General features: G+C 42.6%; 2 protein-coding genes across 2 annotated transcripts; both read left to right on the top strand.

Moving 5' to 3' along the window:
* Positions 1–10710: 10710 nt before the first annotated feature.
* Positions 10711–11337, top strand: LOC119281905 (probable E3 ubiquitin-protein ligase ATL45). The gene has a single exon (XM_037562310.1). It carries the CDS (start codon positions 10711–10713, stop codon positions 11335–11337), a length of 627 nt encoding a protein of 208 aa, XP_037418207.1.
* A 951-nt stretch (positions 11338–12288) lies between these two features.
* On the top strand, positions 12289–12912 carry LOC119281903 (probable E3 ubiquitin-protein ligase ATL45). Its single transcript, XM_037562309.1, has one exon. It carries the CDS (start codon positions 12289–12291, stop codon positions 12910–12912), a length of 624 nt encoding a protein of 207 aa, XP_037418206.1.
* Positions 12913–13206: the final 294 nt, after the last annotated feature.

Genomic DNA, 13206 nt, shown 5'->3' with positions numbered 1-13206 from the left:
TTCGTGGTAACATCCACCTCTCTAAACGGCGACGTAGCTTCCCTCCAAGGAAGTGAACATCAGCATACATCCTCGTCTCTCGGAGTTGTGGTTATCCCTAACCCTAACTCCCTACTTGTGGTTACTTGTCTCTTAGTCTTACTTATATCATATTGTACTTGCTTACTCTCCTACTTGTGTTACTTGGTTACCTTGCTTAGCTCATAGCATCATACTTGCAATTGTTAGGCTAAACTCCATATTCTACATTACTGCCTAAAATTGCTAAGTAACAATTAAAATTTGTAATTGTAGCTATTCACCCCACCCCCCCTCTAGGTCCATCTCGATCCTTTCAGCAGTGGATATGTCATATTTTGAACATGTCACATTTTGGACATGTCATATTTTTCCGAGTGGCCTATGTTTTGCCATAATGTTGATTCGTTTATGTTCTGGCAAATTTCAGGCGCTTGATATGTCCATCTTTTAGCAAAGGTCATGCCGAATTTTGCTAAGTGTTTATTAATTTTTTTTTCATAATTAAGCATTTGTTCTCGACGTCAACGATGCCTGGCCCGCATCCTCGTCATCGACTCAGTGGAGGAGGCATGCTTGATTATAGGGGCCATGTACGAGACTGGGTCCACCGGGCTGGTACTAGAAGGTGCTACCTTCCGGGGGGCGCAGCTTGGTGAGGAGGCAGCCCGTCGTCGACCCGGACCTTCTTTGGTGGCGGTCGCGTGGGCCAGTGACGGTGGGGAGGCTTTCGTCCACCGCAGAGGTGGTACGTTGTCGTGCCAGCGAGGAGGACGAGCATGTCCGTCGCTACATGGTTGTGTTGGAGAGCAGGTTCGACAGTACTTGGATGGTTCTTCAGGGATCTCACTGGAACTATGATCCTGTGATGGTTCCTTCTCTTTGGGTGTCCACCGCCCGCGCCGATACCCATTGTTCGCTAGGGTTCTAGCTGTATTAGTGATCTTATATGTATGATACTATTCGAGATGTATTAGTGATAATATTCGACGATGTACGGACGCAAGAGATGATTTAGTTTTCTTATTGAATGCATGCTAATTTAAATACCAATTTGTTTTATGATTTAGTTTTGCTTATTGAATGCATGTCTGTTTCAACAATGAACAAAGGAAATGTCTGACGACGATAGCAGAAGGGAATTCAGTATGTGCGAATACTGCAAAGACGAGCGCGGCCTGTGCGACGGGCCTCACCTAGTTGGTGGTAGGCGCTTCAGCATCAAGCTGGATGAGAGCTTCGAAGTGGATACAGTAAGTCACAACGACAAGTCTTTTCTCGTAATTAAGCATCTTTTGCTTCAACTTATAATTTTAATTTTTTACAATTCTACTAGCGTATTCCTTGCCATGCAAGAACTTATGTGTTGGATAAGATTGGTATCAGTACTATGGAAAGTATGGAGGTAAAGAGAGTTCACTTGAGGACCGAGCATGGTTATACTTTTGCCGTAAAATTATACAATGCAGACACCTACACCTATTTTGAATGCAACAATTGGAGAGCACTATGTAAGGCTTATGCATTTGAGCCTGATATGCTTATCACCTTTGATATTCGTCCGGAAGATGAAATTGAAGGTAATATCGACATCTGGGTCGATGCGCAGACGCCTCCAGTTCTACCCTTATGTGAGTTTCTCAATCATATTTATTAAATAATTTATATTTTTTATTTAAAAATAGTTGACAACTAATTTCTATTGACAGCTTATTTCCATTCAAGCAAACATGTTCAGCGCTTGGTAGACAGGACCAACTACTGTCGCGGGGCTGAACTAAACTGTGAGGAGATAGGTCATTATGTTTCATGGCTTGAGGATCTTGATACTGTCAAGACAGGTTATTTTCCTCGACTTCGAGATATTACTACTCAAAACGTGCGACCACTAGTGTTCGTATTGAACTACGGTCACATCTATTTAGGAAAGATGGTAAGACTTTTACTATTTGTCCTCATCAGTGCATCTTTTGCATACATTATTTTTTTAAGCTAAACTTCATTGCTAAGTATGTTACTACGATGTTCTTCAACAGGGAGTTCTGATGAGTGTTGTGCCTCGTTGGATCGAGCCTAATGGTCGCATGACAATGGTTAGCTTACGGTCAAGACATCCTACATTGCACATGAGTGCATTCAAGATTTCTCGAAGTGAGCAAGTCTTAATAGTCAAAGACTGGAGCAAAATTATGAAGGATCGCAGCAGAGAAGTACTAGGGGGCAGCAATCAGAAGCGCAGCCCATAATTAGGAGACAGGTTCATCTGCATTCTCCAATATGATGAAGCAGGAGTGATATACATGTTCTATGCTATTTTACCTGAGACAGAGCAGCAAGAGTGATTAGCTAGCTAGAATGAGTTTCAAGATGATGATGTGCTACACTATGACTAGCTATGATGATTAGACAATGTTGGTGGTAATGACTATGATGATTAGTAGCTAGTGTTGGTGGTAATTTTCCCTTACTTGCAACTCCTATGGTGAATTAGAGGGTATGTTGATGCTACTACTAATCATTGTTGGTGAAGCAAATGCATCTGAATTTCCATCCATGAATACTGCATTTGAATTTATTTTTTAATTTGTAATTAGTTAGTTGTAGCGTGGGATGGAAATGTAGCGCTACTAGTACGATAGTAGTAGCGTGCGAGGAGAAATCAACGCTACTAGTACTTAGAATATCTGTAGCGTGGGGTAGAAAACGCGTTACTGCTAAATTTAGCTGTAGCGTCGTAGCAGTAGCGCGGGTACCCATGCTACTGGTATGCAAAAAACCTTCCTAGTAGTGTCGTGCCCCGCCGCCACAACCATGAAGCCGGAATACCTGCGGGCCATGCTGGCAGCGAGGAAGAGTAGTGCACAGTAGGTTGCCCTCGCTCTAGTCCCCGGAAGGCCACCTCTCCTACCCGCCCGTCGACGCCAAGCTTGGTGGGCCGAGCATCATCGATTGATTAGTCGCTTGGCAGCGACGTGAAGGCGGACAACTTCAGTTCCCGGGGCTCAGGAGGCGAAGGTTACGGAGACAGAGCTGGAGAGCGCTGAGGTGGAGCTGGAGAAGGAGAAGCTTCTGTTATCTGGGTTCATGGCCAGGCACGAGGATCGGGCGCCGGCCACCATTTAGATTAGCTATAATACTCCAGGGCTGGACTAGCACCGTAGTACATGTAAATGTAATGAAATTTTTTATGTTTATATGAAATTTGATTGTGTTTGCACGAATTTTATCCGATTGATTCGAACTATTGTCAAAATGTATGCATCTACGATTGAATGGTGGTCCCCCACATTCATGTCCGCGGACTGGTCCGCCCTATACGAAAAAAAATTACGGGTTGCCGTTGGAGATGCCCTAAAGCATCTCAAGCACACAACCAATACACTACCATATCAATTGTGATTATATATCAAAGCATGCATTATTGGGCCAGTTCTTTTGGGCGACTTAAAAAATAAGCTGTCTCTCCCTCCCTGGCTTAAAAATAAGCCGCTTTTAAAAATGAGTGAGGCTTCTATATTAGTTATCTTGTAACTAGTTCAGAAGCCCCAGTAAATGAGGGAGGCGGTTTATGAAAAAAACTTGGAAAGAGATGGTTTATTTTTTAAGTCGCCGGAAGAACTAGCCCTTAGTCAATTACATATGTGTAAATGGATGCCCAAGAATCTTAAATTATTGAGGGCGATATTTAAGATTCCCATGCTATTATGAAAAACGCCTTCTAACCTACCTAGAATCTGAGGCGATTTGGAAAAACGTCTGCAAAGCTATCTAGAACCTGAGGCTGTTTGGGAAAATGCCTTCAAAGGTGTATACAGCTGAGGCAGTTTATAAACATGCCTCCTTAAGCACGATTTTGAGGCGTTCATAGAAACGCCTTGGCCAAAATGCCTCCTTTTCACAACCGTGTTGTAGTGAGGGGCTGAAAATCCATGACAACTTGAACGCTTCCGGAGCTCCAGAAGCAATTGATGAGATGGAAGTGGTTGGAAGTGATTGTAGAAGCGGAGGCTTGCAGGTGTTTTGGTACAGGGAACTGAAAATGACACTTCTAGAAATTGCACAATAACAGCGCCAAGTCTGCATACAACATTCAGTTCATGACTCGAATTGCTTTGCCGCAACTTGAACAGATATGGGAGATCAAGGCTGAGCATAAGATCAGATTCTTCATTTGGACCTTGCTCCAGAACAGGTTGTGGACTGTCGATCGCCTTGCAGTTCGAGGATGGCCTCACAATGATCGCTGCAGTACCTCAACTTCTGAAGTCTGCGCAGCACCTCTTCCTTGACTGCCCTTTTGCCAAGGAGATTTGGCATTCCTTTCAGTCTTCACACCCTGAAGCCACTGCTGCTGCCCTTTCTGCCACCTCTATTCAGTCCTGATAGACGACTTCAACCAGATGCAAGATCTTGCCTGACAATCTTCATGCGCCTATTGTGGCAGCATACATTGCTTGGAATATTTGGAACGAGCGAAATAGGAGGGTTTTCCAACAGAAGACGACAACCGTGCTTGGAGTTCATACGATGATTAGAGATGAGATATGCCTCTTTGTTGGGGCTTGGGAGTTTTAGTTGTTTTTTGAGTCAATTACACCGATGGTTAGGTCACAGTTGGTCCTGGCTGCTATACCATTCACCTATTAACAACTTCACATGGATAGTGTTTTTTTTGTTTGAGAAACACTTCAACATGGATTTGTCAAATAGAGGCGCATGTGGGGCTAGAATGGACTGCCGTCAGTGCGGCCCATTTGCTCCTGTTTGTTTTATTTAGATATTTGTAGGTATGAAAATTCTAATCTCATTAATAAGAATACTGTTTTGATGTTTGTGAAGTATAAATATTATTGTACATACAAACAAAATAAATTACTTTCCTAAACTGTTCACATATAATTTTAGAAATATACATATATATGTAAAATAATATTTGTGAAATTATAACAATATTTGTATAATAAGAAATACAAATATTTTTAGCATTATAATTCATAAATGTTATATTAATTCTACAAACATTTCAATAATCATACGCATATTTGTATAATTTGATGTTTGTATAATTAAAAATAGGTTGTTTAAGATTTAAAATGTTAATACAAATATTCAGTCGTGCCAATATTTAAATTAGATAATTGTTTTGAATATAAGTCAAAAGTGAATGTTCATAAATATTTAGTAAATGTTTTTATATTCATCAGTTTGAAAATTTAAATATGGCTACAACTCTATACTTTTTTATATTCTTCAAACATTTTAAGTGCCCGCATTTACTAAACAATTTATATAATGCATGTCTGTTTAAAAACTTTTATGTACTAATCATCGTTTGTGTGCATAATATTTATCACACTTAATTGTTTTGAACTTTACTTTTATTACTTATGTTTTGCAATTATTTCAAAAAGAACTAGCGCATGTAAAATGGGCCGCACTATCTGCAACTAAGTTTTTTCGAGAGTACATCTGCAGCCAATTTAAGCCCCACATGCATCATCTTTATACTACTTTTATTTTTCCAAATACCCTTATATACTAACGACAGTTATACTTGTTGAACATCCGGGAGCAGATTTTGCCCTGGCTGTGAGGGTGTGCGTCCTAGCAGTAGTTGGCATGTTTGAATTTATAGGCCTAAACTTTTTTCTTTTAGTTTTCACGATCAGCACCTACTTGTCATACAGCAAAAAGAAAAAAAAACATCTACCACGTGAACATGGTCTTTTTTGTGAGAATTTTTTTTGAGGGGTTTTTGTTGCCAAAAAACAGGCCACACGCTTCAAGTCGTTGACAGCAGACCCCATGCCACGCTGGCATGCCAAGTCAGCGTTGATTTCCTATCCATACGCGATTAGGACCGTATTTGCACAACCGAGCCAAGTTATTGCACCAGTTCAATGTATGCCACAAGTTCTAGCATCAAAATGATCGTTTACGCCAAGTTCAAGCACCACCGGTGTAATTGACTCTATTTAGAATGGCGCAAAGACCTTTTACATTTAGAGGCCGTTCGGAATCTCTCCGCTATATAACTCCACTGAGGAGCCGAGCGGTATTCAGCGGAATTTTGAAGAGCGGTCAAATGGATGCTCCGCCCACTCCGCTCCTTAGCAAAGGAGCGGAGTATTGCCCAACATAGCCTTAATATACAACAATGGGGCCTTTAAAGTTACCTCGTCGGTTTTTTATTTCCATACAAAATCTCATTGAAATCACTGAAAACAATCCACATGGCGGATCAGCCTGTCCATAGAGGGAGTGAAGATATATGCCGGCGATACGCCATGCCCTTTACATGAATTCATCGTACGGACGTCAATGAAGTTTTTTTTTTTGGACAGGCAATAGCAGGTGCTCTGCCTTTTCATTTAGTAGAGGGAAAGCTGTACAATATGACAACGAAACAGCCAGGGGGCAGGAAGAAAGAAAAGCCAGGTTACCAAGGGGCAACCAGGCCCGGAGAGAAAAAACAAGAGTCAATTACACCGATGGTGCTTGAACTTGGCGTGAATGGTCACTTTGGTGTTAGAACTTGCGGTATACATCGAACTGGTGTAATAACTTGGCTCCGGCGTGCAAATACGGTGCAAATCTCAGTTGTCTACGCCCAAGCCACTGACTATGCGCGCCAACATGGCATGGTCATGCCGTCAGGATGGCAAAGAGAGGGAGTGTGACCAGTTTTTTATTTTGTTAAACCCCCTCGAGTTTTTTTCTCATAAAAAGCCGTATTGACGTTGGAAAGGTGGCATTTCAATTTTGTTACGACTCTACTGCCACCGGGTCCCGTGTGTGCATACTAAAATTAACTAGAAAAAAGAAAAACGGAGGCTTGGCGTCTCGAGCGTGTGACCCTTGGTTAGGTCACAGTTGGTCCTGGCTGCTATACCATTCACCTATTAACAACTTCACATGGATAGTGTTTTTTTTGTTTGAGAAACACTTCAACATGGATTTGTCAAATAGAGGCGCATGTGGGGCTAGAATGGACTGCCGTCAGTGCGGCCCATTTGCTCCTGTTTGTTTTATTTAGATATTTGTAGGTATGAAAATTCTAATCTCATTAATAAGAATACTGTTTTGATGTTCGTGAAGTATAAATATTATTGTACATACAAACAAAATAAATTACTTTCCTAAACTGTTCACATATAATTTTAGAAATATACATATATATGTAAAATAATATTTGGGAAATTATAACAATATTTGTATAATAAGAAATACAAATATTTTTAGCATTATAATTCATAAATGTTATATTAATTCTACAAACATTTCAATAATCATACGCATATTTGTATAATTTGATGTTTGTATAATTAAAAATAGGTTGTTTAAGATTTAAAATGTTAATACAAATATTCAGTCGTGCCAATATTTAAATTAGATAATTGTTTTGAATATAAGTCAAAAGTGAATGTTCATAAATATTTAGTAAATGTTTTTATATTCATCAGTTTGAAAATTTAAATATGGCTACAACTCTATACTTTTTTATATTCTTCAAACATTTTAAGTGCCCGCATTTACTAAACAATTTATATAATGCATGTCTGTTTAAAAACTTTTATGTACTAATCATCGTTTGTGTGCATAATATTTATCACACTTAATTGTTTTGAACTTTATTTTTATTACTTATGTTTTGCAATTATTTCAAAAAGAACTAGCGCATGTAAAATGGGCCGCACTATCTGCAACTAAGTTTTTTCGAGAGTACATCTGCAGCCAATTTAAGCCCCACATGCATCATCTTTATACTACTTTTATTTTTCCAAATACCCTTATATACTAACGACAGTTATACTTGTTGAACATCCGGGAGCAGATTTTGCCCTGGCTGTGAGGGTGTGCGTCCTAGCAGTAGTTGGCATGTTTGAATTTATAGGCCTAAACTTTTTTCTTTTAGTTTTCACGATCAGCACCTACTTGTCATACAGCAAAAAGAAAAAAAACATCTACCACGTGAACATGGTCTTTTTTGTGAGAATTTTTTTTGAGGGGTTTTTGTTGCCAAAAAACAGGCCACACGCTTCAAGTCGTTGACAGCAAACCCCATGCCACGCTGGCATGCCAAGTCAGCGTTGATTTCCTATCCATACGCGATTAGGACCGTATTTGCACAACCGAGCCAAGTTATTGCACCAGTTCAATGTATGCCACAAGTTCTAGCATCAAAATGATCGTTTACGCCAAGTTCAAGCACCACCGGTGTAATTGACTCTATTTAGAATGGCGCAAAGACCTTTTACATTTAGAGGCTGTTCGGAATCTCTCCGCTATATAACTCCACTGAGGAGCCGAGCGGTATTCAGCAGAATTTTGAAGAGCGGTCAAATGGATGCTCCGCCCACTCGGCTCCCTAGCAAAGGAGCGGAGTATTGCCCAACATAGCCTTAATATACAACAATGGGGCCTTTAAAGTTACCTCGTCGGTTTTTTATTTCCATACAAAATCTCATTGAAATCACTGAAAACAATCCACATGGCGGATCAGCCTGTCCATAGAGGGAGTGAAGATATATGCCGGCGATACGCCATGCCCTTTACATGAATTCATCGTACGGACGTCAATGAAGTTTTTTTTTTTTGGACAGGCAATAGCAGGTGCTCTGCCTTTTCATTTAGTAGAGGGAAAGCTGTACAATATGACAACGAAACAGCCAGGGGGCAGGAAGAAAGAAAAGCCAGGTTACCAAGGGGCAACCAGGCCCGGAGAGAAAAAACAAGAGTCAATTACACCGATGGTGCTTGAACTTGGCGTGAATGGTCACTTTGGTGTTAGAACTTGCGATATACATCGAACTGGTGTAATAACTTGGCTCCGGCGTGCAAATACGGTGCAAATCTCAGTTGTCTACGCCCAAGCCACTGACTATGCGCGCCAACATGGCATGGTCATGCCGTCAGGATGGCAAAGAGAGGGAGTGTGGCCAGTTTTTTATTTTGTTAAACCCCCTTGAGTTTTTTTCTCATAAAAAGTCGTATTAACGTTGGAAAGGTGGCATTTCAATTTTGTTACGACTCTACTGCCACCGGGTCCCGTGTGTGCATACTAAAATTAACTGGAAAAAAGAAAAAAGGAGGCTTGGCGTCTCGAGCGTGTGACCCTTGGTTAGGTCACAGTTGGTCCTGGCTGCTATACCATTCACCTATTGACAACTTCACATAGATAGTGTTTTTTTTGTTTGAGAAACACTTCAACATGGATTTGTCAAATAGAGGCGCTTGTGGGGCTAGAATGGACTGCCGTCAGTGCGGCCCATTTGCTCCTGTTTGTTTTATTTAGATATTTGTAGGTATGAAAATTCTAATCTCATTAATAAGAATACTGTTTTGATGTTCGTGAAGTATAAATATTATTGTACATACAAACAAAATAAATTACTTTCCTAAACTGTTCACATATAATTTTAGAAATATACATATATATGTAAAATAATATTTGTGAAATTATAAAAATATTTGTATAATAAGAAATACAAATATTTTTAGCATTATAATTCATAAATGTTATATTAATTCTACAAACATTTCAATAATCATACGCATATTTGTATAATTTGATGTTTGTATAATTAAAAATAGGTTGTTTAAGATTTAAAATGTTAATACAAATATTCAGTCGTGCCAATATTTAAATTAGATAATTGTTTTGAATATAAGTCAAAAGTGAATGTTCATAAATATTTAGTAAATGTTTTTATATTCATCAGTTTGAAAATTTAAATATGGCTACAACTCTATACTTTTTTATATTCTTCAAACATTTTAAGTGCCCGCATTTACTAAACAATTTATATAATGCATGTCTGTTTAAAAACTTTTATGTACTAATCATCGTTTGTGTGTATAATATTTATCACACTTGATTGTTTTGAACTTTATTTTTATTACTTATGTTTTGCAATTATTTCAAAAAGAACTAGCGCATGTAAAATGGGCCGTACTATCTGCAACCAAGTTTTTTCGAGAGTACATCTGCAGCCAATTTAAGCCCCACATGCATCATCTTTATACTACTTTTATTTTTCCAAATACCCTTATATACTAACGACAGTTATACTTGTTGAACATTCGGGAGCAGATTTTGCCGTGGCTGTGAGGGTGTGCGTCCTAGCAGTAGTTGGCGTGTTTGAATTTATAGGCCTAAACTTTTTTCTTTTAGTTTTCACGATCAGCACCTACTTGTCATACAGCAAAAAGAAAAAAAAACATCTACCACGTGAACATGGTCTTTTTTGTGAGAATTTTTTTTGAGGGTTTTTTGTTGCCAAAAAACAGGCCACACGCTTCAAGTCGTTGACAGCAGACCCCATGCCACGCTGGCATGCCAAGTCAGCGTTGATTTCCTATCGATACGTGATTAGGGCCGTTTTTGCACAACGGAGCCAAGTTATTGCACCAGTTCAATGTATGCCACAAATTCTAGCATCAAAGTGATCATTTACGCCAAGTTCAAGCACCACCGGTGTAATTGACTTCCGTAGAAATGCTGCCGGCCATATTAAGATATCTACACAACATTTCATCGTACTATACAACAACAACAACCGCTTGGTTGGTTGTCTCTTCCTCGGCTCCTCCTATGGTGAGCTCGTTGCTTGCTTCGTCTGTGCGCATTGGAACTCTTGCAGCTAGCTTAGCCAGTTCTACGGTCAAATCAAGACACGAGAGGCCGTGGCTATGGGTTGCTTCTTCCGCACGTACATGCTGGCCATCGCCAACGCCGTCTGCATCGGCGGCACGGCCATGATCGTGTACGCGTTCGTCAACCTGGCGCGAAAGCCCCACAGCAAGGGCTCCATGGTCACGGCCTCCGTCTTCCTCCTCTGCTGGGTCAGCGTCACGGTCGGCGTTTATACGGCCATCTGCGGCGACCTCTTCCAGCTGTCGGGGCTGAGCCGGTGCCTGGCCTCCGCACCCGGGGCACTCCGTGGCGCGGGCCGGTTTCTCTGCTTGCCGTGCCGGTGCGCGCGCGCCCGCCGAAGCGGCGTCGGCGGCGCTCTGCCGCAGTTTCTGGACCAGACACCGAGCCAAATGCCTGTGCTGGCCCGGGAGCCGCCGGTGCATGGCGGCGCGCGAGCGGTGACGGCGTATGACATCCCAGCGTATGAGCAGCCGGAGGGCGGCAGCGGGTCGGAGTGCACGATTTGCCTCGCGAAGGTGGACAAGGGGGACGCGGTGAAGCGGATGCCGGCGTGCCTGCACATGTTCCACCAGCAGTGCGTTGACCCGTGGCTGCACGAGCACTCGACGTGCCCGGTCTGCCGGTGCAACCTCTTCGCGCCGTTGCTGGCCCAAGTGGTATGACCGTACATATGAGTGATGCTGGTGATGAGAGATAACTGAGCGCCGAGAACTCAAAGACGTGAAAGCACTACATCAGTGCCCTCCGTCCGAAAATACTTGTCCTCGAAATGGTTGTATCTAGACTTATTTTAGTTATAGATATATTCATTTTATTCATTTCTAGGACAAGTATTTTTGGACGGAGGGAGTAGTAATTAGTAGTGGCACGCTGCGCCCTTCGAGTGAGGCTTCTCTGGTCAGAAGCATGTAACTGCACATTATCTTTTGGAAACCGCAACGATCTAAACCCAAATCTGTTTGTTTCATGAATGTGCAAGTGGGGATGGCATCTCACAGGCATATACGGGGAACCTAGGATTGACCGGAAGCGCTTGACTTAGGATTATCTTCACTCCCTCTACAGACGGAGGTTGGCCAACTGTGAATTGTTTTCGGTGATTTCGATGAGATTCTATATGAAAATAAAAATCAAGGAGGTAACTTAAGGCCCCAGCGTTGCATGCAAAACAGCCTCTGCACCATTCTAAATGTATACGGTCACCGTAGAAATCTGCCGACCATATTAAGATATGTATCTACAAATATACGGAGTATTACATATCTATTACACATTTAACCGTACTATACAACAACCTGCTCGGTTAGTTCACTTAGTTGTCTCGCACGTCCTTGGTTCCTTCTATGGTTGGCTCAATGGCTCGTTGCTTGCTTCGTCGTCTGTCACATTGGAACTCTTTTATTTTTCTTTTATTTGTTTAATTTTTTTTGGAGAAGGAGGAGATCCCCCGCCCCCGGTCTGTACGCATTGGAACTCTTGCGCGATGAAGACTTGACGAGGCCATTAAGCCCGCAAACACTTCGAAATTCCTGAGAAACTGATCCAGTATAGAGGTCGTGGCCTATTTAGCTATAGCTAGCTAGTTCTACGGTCAAACCAATATACGAGAGGCCATGGCCATGGATTGCTTCTTGATGGTCATCGCCAACACCGTCTACACCGGCGGGACGGCCATGATGGTCTACGCGTTAGTCTACCTGGCGCGGAAGCCCCACAGCAAGGGCTCCATCGTTGCGGTCTCCGTCTACCTCCTGTTCATGATCAGCCTCACGGCCTGCGTGTACAGGGCCGCCTATCGCGACTTCTTCCAGCGGTCGGCGCTGCGTTGGTGCTTGGCCTCCGCCCACAGGGCACTCCATGGCGCGGGCCGACTTCTCTGCTCGTCGTGCCTGTGCGCGTGCGCCCGTGGAAGCGGCGGCATCGCTCTGCCGCAATTTCTGGACCAGACAACGAGTCACATGCCCGCGCTGGTCCGGGAGCCACCGGTGCATGGTGGCGCGCGGGTGGTGACGGTGTATGGCATCCCGGCGTACGAGCAGCCGGAGGGCGGCGGTGGGTCGGAGTGCGTGATCTGCCTCGGGAAGGTGAAGAAGGGGGACGCGGTGAAGCGGATGCCGGCGTGCCTGCACATGTTTCACCAGCAGTGCATCGACCCGTGGCTGCACGAGCACTCGACGTGCCCGGTCTGCCGGTGCAACATCTTCGCGCCGTTGCCGGCCGAAATGCAAATGGTATGACGGTATTCGTATCGATGATGCTTGTGACGAGAATAAGTGAGCGCAGAGAACTAAAGACGTGTACAGTATTTACTACGCTATGACCTGCGAGTGAGGCTTCTCTGGTCAGAGGCATGTAACTGCATGTTACGGACCTGAATCGATGAACACCCACAGATTTCTCTCACGAAATCAAGTCTCTGATTGATAGCATAGGAGTTCTTGAGAGACAGCCTTCGACTACTTACTGCAGAGGTTTTAGCACAAAAGGATTCAGTAAGGAACCCTTGGAAGTTAGAGCATCTCCAGGCTCCA

This window comes from Triticum dicoccoides, chromosome 3B, assembly GCF_002162155.2.
Source record: "Triticum dicoccoides isolate Atlit2015 ecotype Zavitan chromosome 3B, WEW_v2.0, whole genome shotgun sequence".
Classification (NCBI taxonomy): domain Eukaryota; kingdom Viridiplantae; phylum Streptophyta; class Magnoliopsida; order Poales; family Poaceae; genus Triticum; species Triticum dicoccoides.
This window is presented reverse-complemented; position numbering and strand designations above follow the sequence as displayed.